Source organism: Sturnus vulgaris, chromosome 1, assembly GCF_052056855.1.
Source record: "Sturnus vulgaris isolate bStuVul1 chromosome 1, bStuVul1.hap1, whole genome shotgun sequence".
Classification (NCBI taxonomy): Eukaryota; Metazoa; Chordata; class Aves; order Passeriformes; family Sturnidae; genus Sturnus; species Sturnus vulgaris.
Window position 1 is genome coordinate 121,995,855 of NC_142243.1, and position 25,320 is coordinate 122,021,174.

At 39.4% G+C, this 25,320-nt stretch overlaps 1 protein-coding gene and 1 non-coding gene across 6 annotated transcripts; both read left to right on the top strand.

The window, feature by feature from the left end:
* The first annotated feature begins 290 nt into the window (after positions 1 to 290).
* Positions 291 to 24,286, top strand: MTFR1 (mitochondrial fission regulator 1). Of its 5 annotated transcripts, XM_088175697.1 has the most exons (9): positions 312 to 332; positions 865 to 973; positions 6,634 to 6,776; positions 10,039 to 10,137; positions 15,317 to 15,435; positions 18,576 to 18,817; positions 20,579 to 20,825; positions 20,922 to 21,090; positions 22,694 to 24,286. In XM_088175697.1, the coding sequence occupies exons 3-9, from the start codon at positions 6,711 to 6,713 to the stop codon at positions 22,751 to 22,753; spliced, it is 1,002 nt and encodes a 333-aa protein (XP_088031823.1). In that variant the 5' UTR covers positions 312 to 332; positions 865 to 973; positions 6,634 to 6,710; the 3' UTR covers positions 22,754 to 24,286. The 5 variants fall into 5 exon arrangements, with proteins under 5 accessions (XP_014728523.1, XP_014728521.1, XP_088031823.1 ...); XM_014873037.2 differs by lacking the exon at positions 865 to 973 and having other exon boundaries at positions 291 to 332; XM_014873035.2 differs by lacking the exon at positions 865 to 973 and having other exon boundaries at positions 304 to 361.
* On the top strand, positions 12,587 to 12,659 carry TRNAV-AAC (transfer RNA valine (anticodon AAC)). Its single transcript has one exon. It is a non-coding gene; the product is annotated as a tRNA-Val (tRNA).
* Positions 24,287 to 25,320: the final 1,034 nt, after the last annotated feature.

The following is a 25,320-nucleotide window of genomic DNA, read 5'->3' on the forward strand; positions in this document are numbered from 1 at the left end:
AAGCTGTGTCCTTTATCCTGTTACGCTAGTTGCCAGGGAGATCAGTCCGACCCCACACGGCCGTAACGCCGAGACCGAAACTCCCCGTCCCGGCTGCACGGCCGGCGTCCCGCCCCTATTGGCGGGTCCCGCTCACGTGACCGCTCGGAGGGCGGGGCCGCGCCCCCACCCGCTGCCGGCTCGGCGCCTGCCGGGTAGCGCCTCACCCCCACAGCGCGCGCCACGTCCCGCCTCCCGCGCCCGCCGCCGGGCCTGCGATTGGCCGGGGCGGTGCCGAGCCGGCCGCGGATTGGCCGGCGGGGCAGGGTCGCGAGCGGCCGCGCGAGCAGCGGGTGAGGCAGCGCGGCGGCCGCGGCGGCGGGTGAGGCGAGGCAGGGGAGGAGGCGGCGGCGGCGGTGGCGGTGGCCGCCGCGGCGGTGGCCGCCGCGGTTCTCCCCTTCCCCCGGGCAGCCCCTCTTGACGCGGCCGATCCTGGGTGAGGGACGGTGAGGGGTGGGGGGAAGCTTGCCTGGAACCACGTACAGGCCGCTCGGGGCGGCCCTGCTTTCCCCGGGCAGGGCCGTCCCTTTCTCGGGCCTGTCCCGGGCAGGGCAGGTGCTGGGCAGGGCCGTGGAAGCGCCTCGGGGTGCTGGGCCGAAGCTTTTGTTCCTGCAGAGGAACTGCTGTGATGAGAAGGTGACAGGTCACGGGAAATAATGTAAATACAAAATTATGTGGAATAATATGGAGGAGTTTGAAGGAAGTTTTTTAAGGAGGCTTTAAAATAGACAGTTGGTGTATAAGAGGAAAAATGAGCCCTGAGGGGCATGGTGGTTTTATTTCTGTTTTCTGTAAACTTACACTGCTTGCTTTGTGTACCTTTAGTGATACTGCTGCCGTGCTCAGGTTCTTCTGTAGTGATCATAAATAAATAACTTGCTGAGTGCGTGTTTTCGTTTCGTTCAACGAGCTGTTGAAATTCCAAATATTGAGGGTGAGTAGAGTTTGAATGCTGAAATCAATCGTAGTGCATTGATCTCTGCCTGACAGGGTCAGCAGTACTTCATTAATAATAAAATACTGTCCTCAAGAGTGCTCTGCAGCTCTTGTGAAGGCAAGATTACAAAAACTAAGTGAATAGGAATTATATGATCTGATCCACACTGGCTTTTACCTAGGTGATAAAAATGAGGCAGCTGAGTTATCTGCATATCAGGTCTAAAAGTTCTGGTTACTTGTTGCTGAATGTAAATAATATGCTTCGTAGGGGTTACTAGCTAAAATATGATTACTGTTTGTAGGAACTTGACATTATTACACAGAGGGATATCTGGGGGGAAATTATTTTAAATGCTTTTTCAGGCAAACACACCTTTTTGTTTGTAAGACTTACCTGCTGTTGTCTCTCAGAGCTGTAGCAGACAGAGTGACATTCACAGCAGGTGGTGGGGAGGTCTGTCTGTCTGGCAGGGAAGTGTAGGTGTTTGGTTGTGTCTCTTATCATATAATACCTTGTGGTCTGTAGGTGTTGAAGGGTTTCACTTACCTCTCAGTGGTATCACACTGCACTGTGCAGGTATAATCATTGCTGAGCAAAGGCTTTTGATTAAACTAGTGCTGAAACATGGTTGCTTTTTTTTTCTCTGACCTTAGTTTGCAAGATAGGATAGCATGAATGAAATCTGATTAATACGTTATACACGTTCAGGTAAATATGATACTATGTTTTTAAGGAAGTTTTAGCAACTTCTGTTGCAAGTATGTATGATTTTCAATTCCTGCTTTAAATTTCATACCAGTACTAGCTTAAGATTGTCCCTGTAGTATTAAGAGTGTCCAGGTAGTATCTCTGCCTTTTATCTCTCTCTTCATATCTTTCCAAACAGGTGTTTCTGTTAGTACTGAGGTCCTTCATTATTTGCAGCATCCACACCAAAAAACGGACTTCTGCTTCTGGCTATATGACCTCTGCCAAACGCATATTTACTTATGTCTATGTCAGTTTGGGACAGAGTCTGGTCCTTTATCAGACGATTCTTCCTGCCTATTTAGCTATTGTGATAATCGTGGGTTTGTTTTCGTTTTTTTTTTTTTTACTTTGTCTTCCTTTATTACTTTTTAAATGTTTCCTCGTGGATGTAATTTTATTAGATGAACTTGGGTCATGTGGCAATTTAAAAGACCGAAGAGATCTGCTTGCCCTAGTTCTTGCTAAAATAAGGAGGAGCCTGATCTTTTTGTGTTTGATTTTTATGTGCTTGGTATTCCTTTGAACCCATGCTTCTTTGAAAATTTTATACTTAGTGTTATGCCTTTTCAATTTAGAAACTACACCTTTCATTTTTCATATTTCAAGCCTTTATTTTTGATTTGTTAAGGCTAATCTGCTCCATCAATCCCATTAAGTCATTCTCTTTTACATTTATATGGATCTTAAGTGAACAAGATAAACCTTCAGTAAAAAAATGTGAATATCATATTTCTTTTAAGGAGCAATAACTCATGCTCTGAAAGGGACCTGGATAAATATAACATTGCAACAACTCGTAGAAGAATCTCAGTTTGAAGGCAGTTGCATCTGATTTCTCTTTCTTTTAATCTTTCATGTGTAGGACTCACTAGAAAACCTGGCAAAGGACTTCTGTTCATAATTCCTGGATATTATGCCTTATGTGTACAGACTCCAGAGCTTTTATATTTATTTAATGAACTCCTTGTAATTTATAAGTGGTATTATCTCTCAGCTTTGTAGACTTGATATTTGATGTGAGAGTATTGAGCAGAGCTTGCAAAAGTTGTTGGGATAAGTAGAGGCAAACAAGCTCCAGGTGGCTTGGAAATGTAGACCTCCTCATTTCTAAGCCAAGGAATTCCTTCATACTTCTGTATCAGTAAGAAAGTTCTTCAGCATTGCTGATTTCTGGGTTTCATTGAAATGAACCCATGAAATTCCAACCCCTTCATGCTTTATGCAGTGAAATGTAATTCTTTATGTTACTGCTCTTTGGACATCTCGGTAATCTTGTCTATGGCTGCTGCTCATCCTTGTAATAATTTTGCTGAGGCAGAGCAGAAGGACCACTTTTTATGGCAACGTTGCTATCACTCAGGGATCTTCATTCTAGTAACTGAGTTATGGAAATTTTTGAGAATTGAACTATTTTTACTGTTGGTAGCACCAAGAAGATAGAGGATAAATACCACAAACATCAATATTTTAAAACAGGTATTATTCTGTTTACTAAAAGCAATAAATATTTAACTCATGCTTCTGAAAATGGCATGTACACAGAGCATGAGAGAAGGATTTGTTAATGCCTTCATTCTTGCTGTCCAGCAGTTTCTTTTGGAATGAACTCTGTCTGTTCTTGGCACATAAAACAATTATGAAATAGCTGAGTTTTGTGAAGAAAGGTATAGTGCAACATAGTCTGAAAGAAATAAGTATGAAGTTTGCCTGGAGATAGTTCTGTAAACTCATAATCATATAAAAATACCAATCTGATGTACTTAGAAGCATTTTTCTTTTAGATAACAGGTTAGCTGGAGGTTGTTCAAACGTGGTGGTTTCCTTAGTGCCACAAACTGAGTAAGCTAATCCAGGAACTGGGTGGTACTCTGCTCTCTTACAGACTGATTTCAGTCACTTTCTTCTGCAAAAACAGACAGGTCATTGACAAGAGCAAGGCGTTGATGAGCGCAGTCTCAGGTACTTTTAAGTATTTCGGCTACAGCAGGAAATGGTGACTTACAAAGTGAACTATAAATATTCATTTTGCTGGAGTAGTTGTTCGGTTGAATGAATGCTCGTTTGTGTTCAGTCATCAAAGTCTTAGAATCTAGAGTTAATAAAGGGTCACCTTAATATTTTAGGGCAGGATAAGTGTTTTGGACTATTTCCAATGCTTTATGTCATCATGCTCCTTTTATTCCTGGGTTTTTTGAATCCCATTGAACAAGTTTCTGAAATTAATTATCAATATTTCAGAAATTGCTTTGACAAATTTCTGAACTTTGCAAGGTGAAGCTCACTAGGTACTGTTGTCCTGGATGCTTGTAACTTGTCAGCATTGTCTGTAATCTGTGCTAACATCTGTCTGTTTTATCTGCCATTGTCAGGTGAAAACACTGAATACATACTGACTATCCACATCACTCACTGCTTGCTTTCTTCTTACATCATGATTATCTCTCTTGCTTCTTACTGCTAATATGTGTAGGACTTTTTTATGCCTGTAATATGGAACCCATTTTGTAGCCTGCCTTTTTAGCTTACTGCTTCATATTTATACTATTCTGTCATCCTCATCTTGTGCTACTTTTTTTCTACATCTGGTTTTGTGCTTTTAATTGGTTATCTTGTCAGTTCTTGTGTAGTTCCTTTACCTGTTTGCCTTTAAGTTTCTTAAATTCATGGAAACGAAATTTCTAGACCTGCTCTGATTTCTTTGGAGGAAGTTCTAACACTCACTTTCCACTTCAGACCAAATTGTCCTTGTTGTTAGACTCGGGCTTCTCATTTGATCAGAAACAAAATCATACATTTTCTTCTCTGCTTGAAAGAAAACATGACTGACTTCTTTTAAATGTATGTGCTGGCTGAGAGACCAGCGTATCAGGATACAGTCATTCCTTTTAGTCCTATCACTTGCCTTTCTCAGCCAGCCCTGTCTTTGCAGTTGCTCAGCAATACTCTACATTTTTCTCTTTTGTTCGAATTTGTCTTGATACAGCTTTCATTTTTCTCCCTTTGATTTCCACACTGCTTGTTGAACAAGTCTGGACTTTGGAATGAGGTGGAGTATATCATGTGTAATCACACCTTTGGAACAAGCTTCCCCTTTCAAAGGAGCATTCCTCTCTCTGCATGCTGCAGTGCCAGATAGGATGCCAAATCCAATGTGGGGCATTGTGTTCTTCCTGTTTTAAGAACACGGCACATGCAGTGAGAGCCAAGATCCATACAGTAGGTTGTGTAAGGGAAGAATAACAGATGCCTAAAGGAATAGTAGATCCGGTAGATGGTAATGCTTCTCTAATAGGCTTCTCCAGCATTCCATAAAGAACTCCGTTACTTATTTATGTATTATGAATGAATGTAGCTTGTATTCATGACGGGTAGCTAGCCCATTATTTTTCCCTATTGTTTTTCTTATAACAGTTGCAGTTTTCATTCTAATCTCTTGGTGTAGATTAATAGTTCCTTCCGAGCTTAGTCACAAACAAAAGAAAATCCTGTGATGATGAGAAACTAATATAATTTTTTTAAGCCTGTCTAAAAAAAGATAACTGTAAGATTGTACTGTTTCTGCCAAGTTTCCACAAGAACTATGTTATTACTAAGGAACTGTTAACCGTTGAAAAATATTTAATGGAAACAGTGACGGTTTAATTGTAGGGCTTGTGGGCAATTCCTAACAGCAGAGCTTTTCCATCTCCTGACTTTCAAGCTTCTCAAGTACCAGTTCCTTGCTGCTGCATTGCCTCAGTCATCCCTGTCTGTATTTGAGTGGCTTCAGGAACATTGTTATTCATACAGCGTGAATACAGTGTTCACAGTGGATCAACAGCGTTGTGTCCAGCTTGATATACAAACTAAACCTGAATCTGTGGCTTCCTTTTCTGGTTTTCCTGGCATACACTTCTCAGTGGTGTCCAGGTTATGGCTGGTGTAGAACACAGTTAAAGTACACTATTTTCACTAGCAGAGCAGTAAAACCATCTTGAGTTAACTGCATGGAAGTGTATGTAAATAGACAAAATTTGCAATCTGTCTAATTTTATAAACTGCTTGAATATTTTCATGTCCTACATCTACAGTATTTTGTGTCATTTTCCTGCATTAGTCATTTTTCCATGTTTCCTTTCTCTCCTTAGTTGTAGGAAAAAGGAAGGAACAACAAAGCTGTCAGAGAATGTGAATCAAGAGAGGTGATCAGCTTTCTGCAGTCTGTTCCTGCATAGAAATGAGTTTTAGATATGGGTATGGCACTTCAATCCTAGTGCTAATCCCCATCTGCAGGCGTTCCATAGGGCTTGATGCTCACTTGGAGTTGTTGAACGCCATCATCTGTCCAAGCTCAAGCGAGCAGTCATTTCCCCAACTTTCTAATCGTTAACTTTACAACAGCTTGGATTTCTTTCCAGTACCTGAAGGGAACTACAGGAGATGTGGAGAGGGACTTTTGCAAGGGCATGTAGTAACAGGACAAGGGGCAATGGCTTTAAGCTGAGAGAGGATAGGTTTGGATTAGATTCATACCACCATGAGGGTCCTGAGGCACAGAAACAGGTTGCCCAGACAAATTGTGGATGCCCCATTTCTGGAGGTTTTCATGGCCAGGCTGGATGGGGCCCTGTGCAGCCTGATCTAGTGTATGGTGTCCCTGCAGATGGCAGGAGGGTTGGAACTGGATGACTTTTAAGCTCCCTTCTAACTCAAACAATTCTATGATTCTATAAAAATGACACTACTAAAAAGTCATTGTTACCTGTATTAAGCAGATGCCTTCTGAATGCCTTTGCTTTGCAGTACAAGGTACTGATGTCATCTGATATGTCTTGTATCTAAAGCTTGCTATTTAGGAATGTAGCAGTTTACTTCTGTACATGTTCCATGTCATGCATCTAAAATTCTTATGTGTCTCATTTCAGAACTACTATGGAACCTTGGCAGCCTTGTAGGTTTGGAAGGCTTAAATCCAAGTTCAGAAAGGCCTTTTCCAGTCCTGATGATTTGCTGGCTCAGGCACTTAATTAGGATGGCTTTTGAACAAATTGGATTGAACATGGAATCAGTAAGTGTTTCAAATTTTCTTTATGTTTTCAGAAAATAAGGTATTTCATGTTTTTTAGTTTGTACTTACCTGCAAGAACACTACAAGTATACTCAATACCGGGATGATTCCACCTTGTTGAAAAGTCATAAGGTTTATCACTTGAACACTGAAATATTGAGTAATAAATCTGTTAAAAGTACTATGCAGTTCCTTCTTGTTCTAATAAACTGTTTGCTTTGTAAACACTGCTTTTCATGCTGGACTTCCACGTGTGTTTTGAAGCTGAAGGAGAATTTCATCTTATTTTTAATAGTGGTAAAAAAGAATCTTATTTCTTTTTCTTACCTTGGAGATAAAAAAGCCCCATGAAACTGAGATTATTATAATTATGTTACATTTACCTCTTCTGTGCTATAGTTACCTCTTCTGGAGGTGTAACAGTACATGAGAGCAATGCAGCTGTGTTCTTTAGTGTGTAAACAGAGGAATTGGCCTGCATAGCTGTCCTCTTGGAAGAGACTATATAGAGAGTTTTCTTTGAATGCTTAGCAGAGAGAGACAGAGAGCTGCTACACATCAACTGCTCTGTCACTGGGACCTTTAGGAAGCTATTTTGAGTACAAATGACCTCAGTGCAGTAATCCCTGTAAGTTTTTGAAATATTTTAATGTTTTAAGAATGGAGAAATCCTTAACAGCTGTGGGTAGTATTTAGTCAGTATTATTGTGGTAGAACTTTTTATCAGTCTTGGGAATCTGTGGAGAGCAAATTGTTCTTACAGTGTAAATTAAAATTGACAACAAGAATCTGTATTTTAGGGTTTTGTTTGAATTTTGATCCGAGGACCCATGTAACTTTGAAAATTCAAAGTTCAAGAATGTTGCATTATGGCACGGGTAATTCAGCAATTTCGGCTTAAATAGGGAGAGGAACAAGTTTTTAATCTGTTTCTCCCCATTCTCTGCTTATATCAAGCTTATGACAATGCAGTTAATTTCCAAATGTCAGCTGTTCTGGACAACAGCAAAACACTGATGCAATAGGAGTGTATGATTAAGTGACATTTTGCAGACTTGCTCAGCCAGTGCTTCTACTTCTAGCACAAAAAGTTGTGTGAACTTGGTTAGAGCAATGCTGAGGCCTCAGCTGAGCAGGGAACTGACTTTACTTGCATCCCTTGTAGCGCAGTTTGCATGAAGTTTTATGAAAATAACGTCCTGGCATATCTTGTATTCCAAAACTGAGTCATTCAGCATTTTGGTGCACCAAGCTACTGTTGCTGAAGAGCCCCAAGGGCATTTGGAAACCAGATATTTTTGAGTACTAGTCAACAACTTGTCTGTGGTCGGAGCAATATCTAAACAAGTTTTGCTGCTTGTTTAAAATGCATTGCACTTGTGTTGGTAATAGAGCATGTAGTCTAGACTCGCTGTTGTGGAAGCACTTCTGCAACTAATCAAGCCTTCCTTTGACTGGCATTATTTGTTCAAATACCCCATCTCTTTGAGTCTCTTGCCAACAGTTCTGCTTTAATCAGAATCAGTTGTGAATAATGAGACTGTATTACTGTGGTGCTGTTTGTCAGTGACTTGTTCTTGAAGGCTATTGATCTACCTGCTGTTTGCTCAGACATGTAAACAAACAGTAAGGTGATAGGCACAAATGTGAGGTCTTTGTTGAGGCAATCAAAATGCAGCATCAATAGACTACTCTGCACTGAAAAATCTGTGTTCAGTTCAGCAGTGTATTAAGCAAGAGAAGGTATTTTTTATAGAATGGAAACAAGATAGATCTGAGTGGATTCATGGCAAAGTTGCAGCTCTGTTGTGAGGATGTAGCATAGCATATGTACAGTACACATTTATTTTGTCAAAGTTTTTACATTCCAGTAAAGCCAGAGGAAGGAAGGATAGAAGTTAGAAATAGGCAAAATATTTGTGTGAAGTCTGTGAAATAATCTGGGGATCAATATTATGCTACATAAATTTTCTTTTTTAATAGAACCTTCAACATCTACAAGTAGGGATTTTTGCATAGTATATCAAAATATTCAGCTGTGTGTTATGCAACTCCCACAGCACCACTACAGTCATCATACAGGCAATATTGCCATTGCCAATTCAGAATAGTCTGGATTTTTCCTGTTTTCTTTGTTGAGCAACTTTCTACCAGGATGTCAAGTTTGCTTGAAGCAGTGATCTTTTCAAAACTAAGGTCTGACTAGTAAATTAATATTTGATTAATTTTAAATAATTAATTTTAATAACACTGACCGACTTTTAAAAATTACCATACAATGTTCTTATTGTTTACTAACAATGTATCCCGTGTTAGTCTTTTCATTATGCTTTTTCTTGTTTGCATTATTTTTGTTGCCTTTGCCTTTGCTGAAATCTTTCCTACTTCTCTCCAGGGTGTTTGCTTCTGTTCTGGCTCATTCTGTAGTATTCTCCTAGGATTCAGCTCCTATTTTATTTCCTTTCATAAGGCTGTTGTAAATACTAAACACAGCGAAAAGAAGCAAATTTAATCCCTGTTGAAACAACATAGAGGAAATATAAATTGCAGTAGAAACAGTTACAATGAAGCCTGATGTGTTGAGCTGCTATGGGCAGCTTTCTCTAGGTGAATCTATTTTTTGGGGCAGGGGACAAAATTATTGGCTTACAAAAATTTCATCTTATTTTCTCCTTTTTACTTTCCTTTGCTCTTTAATTTCACAGTTACAGTTTCATATTTATTGTAGCTGATATTTATTTTCATTAAGAATGGTAAACACTATTCCTGTTTTAGAAGAGCTTTTAATTAAAAAAGAAAAAAGGTGTTTTGAGAAATGAATTACGTGACTTTATGGATTTTTAATGATTGAGTGGCTTTTCTTGAAACCCTATAAAAAGAGGTGTCTGACTGAATGTAGGTTCTTTATTGTCTTGAAAATTTGAATATTGTGTTTTGAAGGAGTTGAAAGTCCTGAAGTCTTGTGCATTACCTGATTTATTGTTTTGTCTTTAGACTTAATACAAGGGATGTCTTGGCCTTAAGCAGCCCTACCTATATTGTACTGATAATGTATAATGTGTTTGTGCCAGTTTGGGGATAGAATGTAACGAGTTCACTGGGGCAGAATTCAGTGTATAAACATGATATCCTACTTTAGCATGAAAAGAATTACTAAATAGGTTTAGCAAAAGCATGGTATGGAAGAATAAGGGAGAACTATTACAATATGATACAAAAATCAGCTCCCTTAACAGCTGGCTTCTTTGTTTTTCCCATGCAGGTGCTTTGGTCAAGCAAGCCTTATGGTTCATCTCGAAGTATTGTAAGAAAAATTGGTACTAACCTCTCTCTTATACAATGTCCAAGAGTTCACTTTCAGGTAGGTGTCCTCAGCAGTTCATAATCTGTGTTTCATTGTACTGATAAAGGGATTTACTCCTGACTAGAAGGTTTGTAAAGGTAGAATATCATAAACTATACATAGGAGAATTAGCCTACTTAAGTTCTCTCTGCTTCCAGTAAAGATTTTTTCCAAATAAGAAAGTTGAAAACAATATTCATAAAAGAGAAAAATTATTGAAACTTATTTATCTAAACAGTACTTATAAGCTAGGCCTAAGAGGCATGTAAAGATGAACAGTATTAAAAATACTTGGGAAAATAAACAACTTTATCAGAAATCAAAATATTAGTAACAAGATTACATGAGTACCCTGTTTGCTTTTGTTTAAAATACAAGGCTAGCACTGTGTAGGTGAAAGGGTAGGGTAAAGAGCAAGTGTAAAAGCTTACGGAAGAGAAGACCCATGCTTTCTATAATGAGTCTTTCAGGAACAGATGGGAAAGTGGAAGCTGTTACACATAATCTCTTCAGCTCTGGTGTTAGGGGTAGGGGGTGGGTATAGAATTAGAGAAATATAGCTGGAGAAATTCAAGCTGAGAGAGGAATGTTTCGTGGGCTGAGCAAGGGCGGGTAGTGTAAAGATGAATGAAGGGAATCAGCTGCCACACTAAGATAAAGTAATTTCCACACTGCTAAATTTTTCAGTGTTTAAATTAATTTCATTATCATAAATGAAAAGTATTTAGACTTGAAATTACAGTAGCAAAACCAGATAGTTCAGATTACCATAGAAGCCTTATTAGTGTGAGAGTACAGCCATGCTAACATTTTGCCTCTCTTGAAAAATTACATTGAGAAAACTAGGGGTAGGCATCTTGCATTTCTACTGGCTTGCTGAAAAAAAAAATAAAGGCATGTGGGGTTTTGTGTAGGTGAGGACAACAAGTGGCATGCTGGATTAAACTTTTGAATATATAATTACTAGGTGTTCTGCCAGCAAGAAGGCTCCTCAGATTAAAAAGATAGTGAAGTCCTCCTATGTGTCTGATTTTCTGTACTGTAAAGGCCAGAGAAGGGATGATGATGCTCATTTGCAGATAGCCTAATACTGACTTCTCTTAATATGGTACATTAAAGAAGATGTTTTTGGTTTGTGTTCTTCTACCATTCTGCAAGGAATGGTAAAATATATCTGGGGAATCTGTTCGTCATTATTTTTAGTGTTTAAGCAGATAAACACATAAATATGTTTTGGTCTGGATTCTGTTAAAATAAATATAATATTTGCCTTTTAGTCCTCTTAAAGAGACATTCATTCAGCTTTGTGCATGCACTAAGTATATGAGATGAAAGGAAAGACTCCTGAAAACAGAAGTACAGTTGTGAGAGTTAATCTAATTAGAAATAGGAATTTTAAAATTTGAGCCTTGAAACACATTAAAATTTATATGGTTTGTGCAGACTCTAAACTATTTTAGTATATGAACTGCTGAACATGTTAAGTGTGTTGCTAACATCTGTTTTTTTATGTCTTTATCTCAGCATTAAGATTCTATAGTGAAGTTCAATAATGGTCTTGATCGTTTTCATGCTGTTGCAACTGGTGCTTTCCTATAGCTGTCTCTTCCTCTTTCTTTCTTGCCAGCTTTAGCTCTATTATGAAAGGACCATGAACTGAACCTTACTGTAAGTCATTCTATTTAAAAAAAAAGATCAAATCTTACTTGCATCATCTGAGGGTGCATGTATTTAATCAGTGTTTCTAACCCCAGAGCATCAGGCTTTCCACAGGTCTGCATTTTCCTTATGATAAAGGATGAAACTCATTGAAAGAATCTCTGTAATGTTCATACTTAGCTTCTAGCATGCTTTTGTTCAGCTAGTCTGAAAAACAAATAGTAGCCAAACATTTTGGTGTTTGAGGTCTGCTGGCTCTGTGAATCTTGCCATAGTCAACATTTAAATTAACTGCTGAACACTAAAATGCTGCTTACATATTCAGTAAGAGGTGGCATGTACTCTATATGGCATAAACAAATGAAAACAGTTCATTGAGATCTTTTGTATGTCATATTTTTTAGACTTACATGTAGTCTTTAGGAGAAAATAAAATACCAGTGTAGCCTAGGTAGATTCAACCACACCTACAGTAGTGTCTCTCAAGATACTATCCTTCAGCTACAGCATCTCTGTTTTAGTCCCATGCTTCTCCCTGTCTGTCTGATGGATACCTGATAACTCAGTAAAGTCTCTTAATAAATTGGGTTGCGTGTAACAAACATCTGAATTTACTGGGTTAATTTGAAAAATCCCAGCAAGTTTGTCTTACTTGAAGTGTTTCCAAATGTTTAACACATAACGGTATTAGTAATTTGAAACGAGGTTTAGATTCTGTCCTCAAGTGTATAAAAATATCTGTTGTGCTTTGCACTTTGTGGAGCAAACAGAAGAGCAGGGAGCCTGCCCTGCCGCGCTGCCAAGCGGCGTTTCCGTAGTGTAGTGGTTATCACGTTCGCCTAACACGCGAAAGGTCCCCGGTTCGAAACCGGGCGGAAACACTGGCCAGGCTGACTCTTTTCTTTGGGAGGTGGACACGGTGATTCCTTACGTGTCCCTTCCAACCTGAGGTGCCAGAACAGGAACTGTTGTGTAGTCATCAGAAATCCATGGTGGGTCTGCAGCCCTCAGGTGTGTCTGAGTGTGCAGCTTACATGCACATTAAGGTAGGCAAAAAGCCTGTGAAGGAAGAAGGGGAAGCAACCACACAGTTTCCAGAGGAAAAAAAGCAGGCTACAGCACTGATTCGTTCAGTTCCTGCTATCTAGTAGAACTGGGCCTCTGTTTTCGGTACTCTCTTCTCCATTTTAGGTGCTGACAGAGCAGTTGTTCAGGTTTTTTTCTGCTGGGACTTATTGGAGGAATAGGGTAGTCACAGAGGTGTTAACAGGCAGGTGAAGGTTTTGAGAGAGGAGTATTGGCTTTTCACCTTTAAATTAAAGTAAAAATCTTGCATTAACTTGGAATTCAAATTCCACTGAGGAAGGAAGGCTTTGTTGTTTTTAGGAATGGAGAAAAGAAACATCTGTATATGGGATAACAAGCAGATTCTGTTTACATATAAATACGAATTAAAATTAAGGAGAAACTTGTATCATAATATAACAGAAGGCTTACTAATAAATCTTGGATTAGAAGTTATTTATCTCATGATGCAGGAATTCTGGCAGTAGTAAATATATTCCTTACTGTTGATTTAGAAAAGTATTTTTGATTCAAGTATGTGTGGTGCCTTTATTTAAAAGTGGCTTCAATCTTTTAATGGTAGTATTACTGCTAGAAAAATCTGTATCACCTGCAAGAAGTGGCTAATGTGTTATGGATTTTTAAAATTACCATTAATACAAACGCTGTGGTCCTGAAAATTTCTATTCATTTTTAAAAAGAAAAATGCCAAGGAAACCTCAAACAGCAAAAATCCTAACATGCAATATAGTATTCTCTAGACTGCTTTAAAGAGAGGCAGACTGTAATGGTATTAGGCACAACTGTTAATGTGATAAACATATTACCATCTGTGCTGATGCTACCTGGAAAAAACCCTGTTGTTTCCAAATGATCTGATGGTGCCAATACACACTCCTGGGAGCTGTGATAAAGACTCTCATACTAGTGAGAGTGTGAGGTGAAGGCAACTAATCTCAATTTCTAAGGCTGTTTGCAACAACTCCCGGGGAAAAAAAGAGCCCCAAGCCCACAACTTCTCTCTTCCTGAGACTTCTGTATCAGAGACTACTACTAAAATATGTGTGGATGTTCTGGAATGGTTTCACCTCATCCAGGCTGCAGTCCCACTGTGATAGGTCAGCTACAAATTCAGGTTAATGCTAACACTTCATAGTGTTTTTTTCTTAAAGAGTGAGGTTGCCTTGAAAAGTGACCTAAGTGCTAATGGGCTGGATGCAGACTGTCCTCACAGACTGGCACCCACTGCCACCATCTTTGTCAGTATTCCCAGCTTCTTGGCCACTGCTGGCCACAGGCAGCACCTGAGCAGCTGCAACAACTCATGCAAATTTGGCTGTGGGTTTATCTGTAGTGTTGGGTTAACAGCTGGACTCAATGATCTTAGAGGGCTTTCCCCACCTTGACTATTCTGTGATTCTGTAGAATACAAGCAAAATCTGGGGCGTTTATGCATTGGAGATACGGAACTCAAGGTGAAAGGCTGAGCAGAACAAATTACTGAAAGTTGTTTCAGTAGCTTTTATCAGCTGAGATACTGAACCCAAGCTGCTCAGGAGTCCAATGACTCTGAACACATGCCCTCATCTGACTTGGGGAAGCAGCCAGTATTTCAAAATAGATCTGAAACCATTTTGTTGAATTGGAATTATGGAGCAAGTATTGATGGTCCAAACAATTTTTCAAATCACCGTTTTCAAATCGCTTAACTGGAAATTGAAGAAAGGTTCCAGTCTCTTAAGCCTTGCTCACCTTTGGCTTCAAACAGCTGTAAAGCTAATGGCCAGAATCGTGCTGGAAAATGGTCCATTTGTTTGGCATGTTGTAAAATAAGATTGTTAGCACGTAATGTATAATGTTATGATTGCATCCTACCTCTCACTCAAAGTCTTTGTGATTACTGAGCTGGTAGAATTGGCTTTCTGCCTGGGGTTGCTTGCTTGTTTGCTTTTTCCCCTGTGCAATGTACATACTTGTACAGAAATTCGGAAGTTGTAGGGAAAGGGAAACTTTGGCAGAATTTCACTTTAAAAATAATACTAAGTCAGAGCAAAGTACTTAAGAAGTACTGGCGGCCTTAATGTCTTTTTTAACTACTGGTCATGAATATAATTTAAAAACGTACTATTTGAATTAATGTAGAAAACTGTGTGAGAATGTTGATGTTTGCTTGTCTTAAAAGTAACAATTTGCATTGGACTTTTAGTGTTCATTAGCATCATGTGATGGTGTATGTGGTTAGCCATGAACTTCTGCAAAGTGTTCAGCAGAATGGATTGAACAGTTTGAAGTCAGTGAAATGGTTCTGGACTGAGCACAGGACAGAAATAAGTGTTTCAAGTCTACGGATGGGTTTTGTGCATGTATCTGTTAATAGTTACATGTAGCCTCAGTAGAAGTATTGGGTAATATAAATGTGGCTTGGGCTGAGAGTATTGACTCCAAAACCTTCAATCTTGCCTTCAAAATTTAGCTTATTTCTCGTGTCACGGAAGGAAACAGTCCTGCTCAGCTCAGAGAAGATGCAGTGGCCACCTTTGCTGATGTGGGGTGGATTGCTGAAGAAGAAGGTGAAGTCTCTACAAGGCTCAGGTATGTTTCTGAAATCTCTCTGAATTTCTGAGCTGAGAGGAAGAAACCTCACTTCTCTCCAGTGAGAATCTACTGTGCATTACAATTAACAGAGAGCACTTGAATGCTGGGAGACAGAGGTAGGGTCTGGAAAAGAAGTAGTAGAGGTTAGACTAACAGGATTATGAAACCAAGACTCGTTGGAAAACATAGAGGAGATGGGTATTACACAAGGAAAACTGGATTTTATTTATTTATGTACTGCAAAGAACTACACACAATAGTTTCAAGCAACGAAAGTGTCTGCTGTGCTATGGCACAATTGCTAACGGTGATTCTCCAGTTCTCCTGAGATTGTCATTACCATGGGGCAGTGAACTGTACAGCTTCCTCATTAGCAGCAGTGGTAATTCTGGCAATCCAGTAAAATTGGCATGTTGTTTTTCACCTTTCTGGTTAAGGCTCCACAGTCTGTTAAGTACAGTGAAAAAATTGTGGTTTGTGTTTCACATCTTTAATCTTCATAACAAAAACTGGCAGGGAAGCATGTGAGCACCTGTGTCCAGAATGATGGGACTGTTGTGTTGGACCAAGGGTTCTACACAGCACTGTCACTACGTGAAACAGTTTGCAGAAGGGATGAAGTTCTCTATTCCATCCTACTCAGGTTGCTGCTCAGACTATCCAGAAACAAAAGTACAGTTCTGTAGTGCAGAGGAGGTTTTTCATCTAAACAAACTAATCGGTCAGAGAAGGGCACAGATTGTTGGCTTCAGATATTACAGAAGGATACTGTTCTTCATTTGAAAGCATAAAATAGGTTAGTAATGACCTAGATGCCCTCCAATATGCCTTGCTACAATGAAGCTTTGCATAACAAACATTCTGGCGCCGCTACATTAATTTCACAAACTCAGAGGGGAGTCACAGAATCAGCACTTGCTTGGGAAACAGTATTCCTGAAGTCTGTTTGATACAAGGAAATTAAACATCCGATACTACTTTTGTTTGCAAAAGAAGTATTTTGTTTAAGGATCGAGCTGTAAAGCTATTACATTTAATGGAGACAACAGGGAGAATGGCTCTTTGGTGCTTCAAAGAACCTATTATGAAAGATGTAGGACTGCATATTTGCTGAAACGTCTGCATTTCAGCAGGGGAAGAGGGGAGCAGGGACAGATGGATGTGGGATGGAACTAAAATAATCCTGCAGATACATAGTGACCTTAAGGCAAACAGCTTATGATGGAGCATGGGAAGTGAATTACTTAGCAAATATGAGTATTTCAGTGTGCACTGTTTATTATGTCTGTGCACAGTATTGGTAGTGGAGCTGGTATCCATTAGGTGTTTTCCAGGCATTTGAAATTCTCTGTTTCGACAGGATCACATAGGTGTTACTGTTAAATATTTATCCACTGTAAAATTTAGTAAACAGTCTTGCAGACATCGGTTTTTTTCTGTGAATACAGTTTTATAGAGGAAGCAACTAAATGACAAGTCATTTTTTCTGCCCTAGTCAGAGCAGTAGTGACAACTTGGACATAATATTTTTCCACAGTGTTAGATTCCAGTCAAGACATCGCCTTAAAACTCTATTACTGCTCTGAGCAGAAAATACCCTTTGTTATTTAGCTAGTCTGCTCCTTTAAAGAGTTTCTGGAAGGCAGTTTTAAGGACTGAAGTGACCACTGGCTCCTTCCACCTTACTTAAGGCAGCAAGGAGGTGGTTGCCATAGGAGGTATCCTGTTCTCATCTTTAGTTGCTCTCTATTCCTGTCTAGATAACAGCACCTAAATTTCATCATCCATGATAGTATTCAATTCTCCTTGATCAAATTTCTGCAAGTTGTGCTGACGGTTTTTGTCAGTGTCATAGAAGACTTAAATGTGTATCTAATCCTGATTTGATGTGATCAGAGCACAGGGCTTGTTCTAGCCTTAAATCTTGGCTCTTGCTTTAGGTCTAGCACAGCTGCAGATCTAACCTGGTGAGCACCCACAGTAGCCTAATCCACATATCCAGAGTGATGGGGCACTTGGGCTGAGTTAGTCTGGAGCCGTTCTACCCATTTCAAAAAGTCCTTTTCCCAGGCCCTGTTCTCACTCTCGTGTTTGAATAAACAGTGGAATCCTGGCATGCCTGGGAAGTTTGGGGATTGACGTATAGGAGGATTGAGGAGTTAAGTACGTGGCCATATTTTGTGTTTTAAAGTTTATGGTCATCTGTTGTTATCAGTTCTTATCAATTCTACTTACATCATAGAACAGCTTGCGTTGGAAGGGACCTTTAAAAGCCATCCAGTCCGAGCCTCCTGCAATGAGCAGGGACATCTTTAACTTGATCCTCAGATTCTAAGGGTCTTCAGATTCTTGAGATAAACGACTTTAAAATGCTGGTGTCTTTGTAAGGGCTTATTGGACTTGTTTGAGCAGATGCTCAATTATTCCTTAGTGTTTAATATGGCTTGAGCTTTGGGTGGGTATTAAGGGAAGGCAACAGAGTTGCATTTTCTTGTGAGAAGTGGAGGGAAGGTCAGGAATTCTTTAAAACTGTCTAAAATTTCCTTCTCTGTAGTTCTAATTATTGTGTTAGAAAACTAGATATGAGACGCTTTTCTGTCAACTGAGAATCAGTCTCTGCATCACTAAGCTGTTTTCATGTACTCCATATTTCCCAATGCTGCTAAAATTGGGGATTGTCCTTCAAGTAATCCAAACAGTACCTAAAACAATCCTGTGGAACTAAGAAACTTTTTCAGAGGAATCAACTGCAAATAGCTATTTGCTTCCCACGGGGAAAAGTGGTAGCATTTAAGGGAAGAAAAATTAAGTCTTAATTCAAATAAAGTATAAAATAGGTTTGAGGCAGAAAAATAGTTTGGGATAAGGGAAAATGTATTCCTTTTTTTTTTTGCTGAAATCAAGGATTCTACAGAACGCTGTCTGGGGGAAGAGAAGAAACAGAGCTCATGGTGCAAACAGAAAGGATGTGAAGCTCTTATTTAATTTAAACTATTTAAGGTCTTGATGGAAGTTATTTCTATAAAGACAATTTTGAGGTCAGGTCTTCAACTCATACCACTGATCTGCATGTAACATTGGTTTAGTTTTTGTCTATTTCAAAGCCTTCAAAATATGTTGTGATATTTTTGTCACAGGTCAGAAGTTTGGTCAAAAACAACCCAGCCTCTTCCAGGCGAAGCCCATCATTTCAGGAAGTCTCCACACGGACAAACGTCCTTGCAAAGCCCGTCAGGAGAGGAACTAGTGCCCAGGAGTGCAGTGATGGCAAATGAAGAAGCACTGCAGAAGATCAGTGCCCTAGAAAATGAACTGGCCTCCTTAAGAGCACAGATAGCCAAAATTGTAACCTTGCAAGAACAGCAGAACTTGACAACAGGTATTAAATTTGCTGTACTCTGAGCAAAAATGACTTAATGAATGTGTCCCTTTTATAACTAATACTATGCTAATTCTTTTTTGTGAGATACTGCAACACCAAGCACTTCTCCATATTGTTTTGGTTAGTTTGGCACAATAACCAAGGGGTACAGAATAGGTCTTGAAGACAAGAGACTTGCCAGATTCTCTGTATTTTTTAATATTCCTAAAGTCTTCACGTTTTTCTGTAAATCTGCCAGAGTTCTGAATCTGTGAATGAGTAAAGAAGTATTAAACAGCTTTCAGAGCAAAGCTCATGATAAACATGATGGCTTAAACCAAACTAAAAGAATGTAACTTAATTACTGACACTGAAGTCTTTCCATTCAGTAAGGAAATAGGCTCTCTGATATCATTAAGTATTCATACAAGATGCTAATTATGCTTTTGGAATATGTAATATACATCTCAAGTAACAGAAAAGGCAATTAATTGTTTACTGCAATCATCTCTGGGACCAGACACATTGTCCATATGGAAGCAAAAGTAGTGCACTGTTTCTGATAGTAAACAGAATAATTCTTTTCCTGAATTTCTTTCTCCTCTTTCCATCACTTCTGACTCCTTTCAGTTTTAAATCTTCAAAGATTAGCAGGAGATGGCCCTTGTCGGCTGCAGATGACAGGCATTTGGTTGTCACTCTTTCCTAAGGTCACTTAGCAAGTACAGCTTTGCCTGTGTTTGTGTATAAAATCATATTCTGATGTTTCAGATGCTCCTTTAGCTGTTAACTGATTAACTGTTAACTGTTTTCCTGAACTGCTCGTATTCAGAATTATGGAATAGTTTTAAGGATCACCTGGTTTCACTCTTGAATTTTAATTATGGGGGGGGAGGGTGGGGCCATGTAAAATAACTGTAAACTTGTTTTTAATTTTTCCCTTCTCTATTTATTAGGGAAACTAAATTTTTATTTTATCATCTTTATCTCCCTCTTCTGGTAGAACGTGGTAATGACGCTGTGTGTTTGCCTACAGGTACACGGAGTAGACTCTTCTGTTTTATTTCTATAAACAGTTTTTACTCCAAGCCTCAAAAGTCTGATTTGATCTGATTTTTCTCATTCTTAAAGGTGCGATTAAACAGAGGTTTCTTCATTTATTTGTCAGGTTATTACTGATACTGTAATTATAATAAACACCAATTTTTACCTAAAGTATACATGGAACTCAAAATCAAGATTATTGTGAGAATCCCTATGAGTAGAGACAGATGAGTAGCTGGCCTAAAAGTCCTCAACCTCGGACAGCGGGAATAAACTTCAATTTAAGCGCTGTTTGAGGTCTGAAATTTGCATTTTAAAATCTTGTATGGTCATTTCTTACTTGTGATGGTAAGTAGGAAGAAACACTGCTCCTGTGGCAGATGGTGACTTCCAGCTCAGTAGCTGCCCCTGAGAAGAAAGGGAAATACTGGTAACATTAGGGTCAGAACGTAACTAAAAGATACCATGGCATCTGTCCCACTGCAGTATAGACACAAATGCACCTCGTAGGACTGGAATTTCAAAGGATGCTTCTAACTTTTCCATAAGGATTTTCATGTGGCTTTTTGGCTGAGTCTGCTTAGGTGGTTTAGGAATGAAGAAGTTACATGACAATATAAAGGTGACAGAAGGGACACAATTCAAGTTACTACAGTGATTTTCTCACCTGAGCATTTGTGACACGTGGAGGGGAGTTACAAGTGAACTGACTGGCAATGCATGTTTTATTTGTAGTTGGGCCAAGTCCACTTGCTTCAGCTGCTGCCCCTGTTCCACCACCACCACCTCCTCCTCTGCCTCCACCCCCTCCCTCAGGTCTGGATCAGAGAAAGTCTGCAGTTGATCTCATTAAAGAAAGGAAAAACAAAAAAATGAACGCTGGCCAGAATGTGGTGGAAAATGGGCCAAAGAAGCCTGAAGTACCAAACATGCTAGAAATCCTCAAAGACATGAACAGCGTGAAACTACGCTCAGTGAAAAGGTAATAAATGTCAATGTACCAAGATTGGCATTAATGATTTAATGACTCAAAACTGTTTCAGGGTGAGACACATGCTGATGCCATTTTCTTTTCTAGATCCTCAGAAAGTACAAAATCTAAAGTGTCTCAGCCTGCAGATCCTGCAACATTAATAGCAGAAGCTCTCAAAAAGAAATTTGCATATCGATACCAAAATGATAGCCAAGGTGAAACAGAAAAAGTGATTCCTAAGTCTGAAACAAAGACACAGACTGAGGTAGTGCTGGTGAGTATTGTGGTTCTGAACACATCTGTGGACTGAATTATAATTGTGCAAATCAACCTACATCTTTCTGCTAACGTATGTAGATGTTACTTACACAAGTTAGCATCATTTTTTAGGTCCACAAAACCCTGTGAAGTACTGCTGATATGCCAGGGCTTTTGGCAATCATGTTCTTAGTGGCAAGTCTTAGGATTGTGTTCTGTCTAGGCCCTAGCTTTAAAAAGTCCTGTTACACTTTTGTTATTTTTTTAAAACAAAAATGTTTTCTCTTGCCACAAGCATCTGATATTCAGAAAACCATTGCTAAGGGCTCACATTGAATCCAGTCTGAACTGAGTTTGCCTGTAGCTACCAACCTTAACCATTCCGCTGCTGAAGGTGAAACTTTGAAGCAAGATCCTGAAACATATCAGACATTCTTAGGAATCTGGAAAATAAATTGTTCAAAATGCCTGCTGGATCTTGGTTCTTTGGTATAGGGAGTTTCGTCTAATAATTGGAAATGCTGAGGATATGAAAGCAGTTTCTTTATAGTGTGAGAATGTTAAAATGAAGTTGTATTTAAAATCCACTTCCTGGCACAAGTTATTAGTGGCTTTTAGTTTATTTCACATGGATTTGAATTTGGTTTTTAAGCAGTGAACATTGAAAATACAAGTCTCTATCAATGTACACTTAAAAACCAGCCTGGTAGAGATCAGTTCTGTTTGTCAGCAATCCTTGAAACCTTGTGCTATGGAACCAGAGAGGAAGAGTAAAGAGGGTTTTTTTTTTTCATTTGTGCAATTGAAAAAATGCACGTAACAGTCCAAAATCTGGCTCTGCTCTGAACTAAGTTTTAAGGAAAATAACATTTCCATGCCAAAAATCTCAGGACTTTTGAGTACTTCAACTAATTAATGTTGGCTTACTTGCCTTTTGGCCTCTAATGGTATATTTCTGTAATGTTCAACTCAATCTCAACTAAAAGGCTAGATGTTTCCCAAGAATTAAACACATTTCCTCAGCATCCCTGGTGCATTAAGGAAAAGAACAGGAGTTGGCAAATTTATTCACACAGGGTTTTTTCATGACTTTCCAGTTTTGAAATTTACAGTTCACCTTTTCAGGTAAAGAATCATCAAGTCCTCAAGAGCTAAGAAAATTGAAGGTTTTGATTAAATGATAGAATGTTGATCCATAATGAGCTAATAAAATCTGTCCATCAGTTACTTAACCGTATCTAACTTTGTTAGCTCAGACTTGCATGACAGTTTTGAAAAGGACTTGCACAGAAATGCAGGGTAGAGTAAAAGCAGAAGCACTGTTAAACTGCTGCAGGAGCAGTTGGTTGCCAAGGTGTAACGATAACTGAGTCTATCTCCTTATTGTACTGTGGTAGAGCCAACTGCCTCCAGCCTTGCTCTAGCAGGTCGTTGGCTCCCTCCTCTGAGCACTTTTAGCTGTTGCTAACACAAGTTTTCTTTGTGACATCCACATGCAGAGAAACGGTGATAAAGGAAATTATTTCTGCCCAAGTTTTGCTTTTACTACTTGGATAGAGAGTAGTTCAGTAAGGGTTCTGTTGAAAGCAATCTGAACATATTTCTGGTTTTCTTTCCAGTTTGGACCACACATGCTGAAGTCTACAGGAAAAATGAAGACTTTAATTGAAAAATCTTAGTGTTAAAGATTATTCTGCAAAAGACTGTTAAGCTGCTTTGTATAAAATATTTTATGTTGCAAATAGCACTAGTACTGAGAGGTCTCTTTTCTTACAGCACAGAAAGACCTAATGTGAAATACAGAAATGAGACACTAAACATGTTTGTATGTATGTGATTTATCAAAGGGAATAAATTGGACCGTTATACTCAGGTATTAATTTTGTATTCAAGCTTGGCTTTCCACTCAGATTTATGTGATGGGTTTGGTTTATTAACACTAAGTTATATATACAACATTTTTTGTGCATAACTGACCAGCTTAAAGATTTGTGTACATGTTATTAATGACAGTGATACACCCTTAAGTTAATACCAGTTTTATGTGAGGTCTACCTATAATTTGCACTAAAATGTGTAATTTGATACTGAGATCTTCATGTTGAAGTCTTTCTTTTAAACTTAACTGTAGCAAATTTTTAGCCCAAAGAAAACCTGGAGGCACTCTGCTTCTTACTGAAACAAAGTGAAAACTTGAACCTGATGCAGAGGTCACCTAAATTTTACATAGTAGTACGTTTTTGTGCGGGGTTTTTGTTTGTTTCACATGAGCTTGCAAGGGTAGGAGAATAAAACCTGCTTGTATCATCCTGTGGCCATTATGAACAGTAAAATCATGCTCTGGGAGCCTCTGTCAAAAGGTAGTCAAGGGAATTTCAAATAGGCAGTAGATAGCAGCAGATTAAAATAATAAAGAGTATGTGTTAATGTCAGTTAATTAGCATAAAGTGCTGTAGGTAAGAAAACAAAGGTACAAAGTACTGTGGGGTGCAAGTTGCCAAAAGCAGCTCATCTCTGCTGCTCTCGGAGATGCTCATGGACACCTCCCCAGCCTGGCTCCCTGGGTCTGTTTCTGGCAGATAGGGCTTGCAGTAGCCATTTGCAGGGAAGAGATAGGATAAGCTGTTGCCCATAACCCATAACCAGAGCTCATGTCTTCAGCCACAGGTGTAGAAAGGCTCAAGCTGAAAGTACAAGTCAGGGTGAAAAAAGCTGTTCAGGAGCCAAGAGCTGCAGCTTTGGTACACTCTGAAACAAAGCCATGGTTTGCTCTGACCATGGATGAGCATTGAAAAAGCTGAGTCCTGAGTATTTTTGGTGCTCTAAGCTGATCCTGACTACTGGGACAAGTACAAGTGCCTGTGGGAGCTTCTGTTTCCTAGGAAAAGACACAGACAGCACTTCTTTAATAAAGACAGCTGAATAGCTCTGACAAGGTTACTGAAGATAGGGAAGCTTTGCTGCTTATAACTGGAATGTTGGTTGTACACGGAGGAGCTGTGATTTCTGGTGTGGAACTTGAAATAGTATTAATACATACACAATGTAACTTCCTTCCAAAGTGCTCTGCCATCAGTCCTACTGATTGGTCATTCAATCCTTCAGTTCTTCTAAGTGCCTTTAAAACACCTTTGTGAAAGTTAACTTTGGTTTTAAGTTTTGTATTTTATGCTCTATTGCTACTATATAAAATTAAAAGCAGATAAAATAAACATGGCATATTTGATTTGTGGTACTCTACAAATGATAGCCACGATAATGTCAGTTCCTATTCTGTTACAGTGACTATAAATCAGTGTGGTGACAACCTCCTCGCATGTCCTCCAGGGCTGGTTTGCTTACCTTGCTGTGCAGCAGGAGTAACAGCAGGGTTGGCTGTAAAACAGCCCTGCACTGTGAATTCAGGTGCATGCTGGTTAAACAAACAAAAAAAAAGGGTTCTCAAGAACCAGTGAGGAGTTTATGCCTCACCACAATGAAAGCAGGAAGGGACTTGTTTAACAGCCCCTCCATCTCCTGGTACATTCAGTTCCTCTGGCAGTCCAATTAAATCACTGACTTGTAAAATTCAGGATGGCACTTGACCTATTAAACCAGGCTAAAGCATGAGAATCACCCACACCAGACACTCCCCATCTGAACTGGGGTATCCAGCACTAGAAATTAGGTGAGCTTTAGGTGATGTAAAATTACTGCAAGAAAAATGTCATCTGTGCAAGAAAATAAAATCACAAAGTTGCCATCAAATAACTTATATTGTATATTAATTTGTATCTTTTTACAGATGCACTGCCCACCAAAAAACACCTCAAGTGCTCAAACTAAGGTCACCCATGGACATAACCAGAGGCCCCTTTGTGTCTGTCTGCCCAGAACAGTGCTGGGAGCAGATCTGTGAATGGAACAGCTGTGGGGGCCTGGCCCCCTTCCCCAGCAGGATTCTGGGCTCCAGAGGCTGGTGGTGGCCGTGGGCACCAGGTCCTGTGCCTAGCATGTGTGGGCTTTCGGCTCTCACATGAAATGCTGAAGCTGCAGGAACATTAAAGTTTGGTGTGCATTTGTAGAAAGGCATTTCAGCCAGCCCGGAAAAGGCATTTTTTCTTTTTTTAATTCAAGCCCAATGGCAGATGCTTCCACATGCATGAGGAGATGGAATTAGAACCAGTCTTTCTTAATCCAGCCTGGTTGGAAAAGACAGAGACCACTTTCCAGGAAGGGTGGCTTAGAACAAAGCTACTTCTATTTT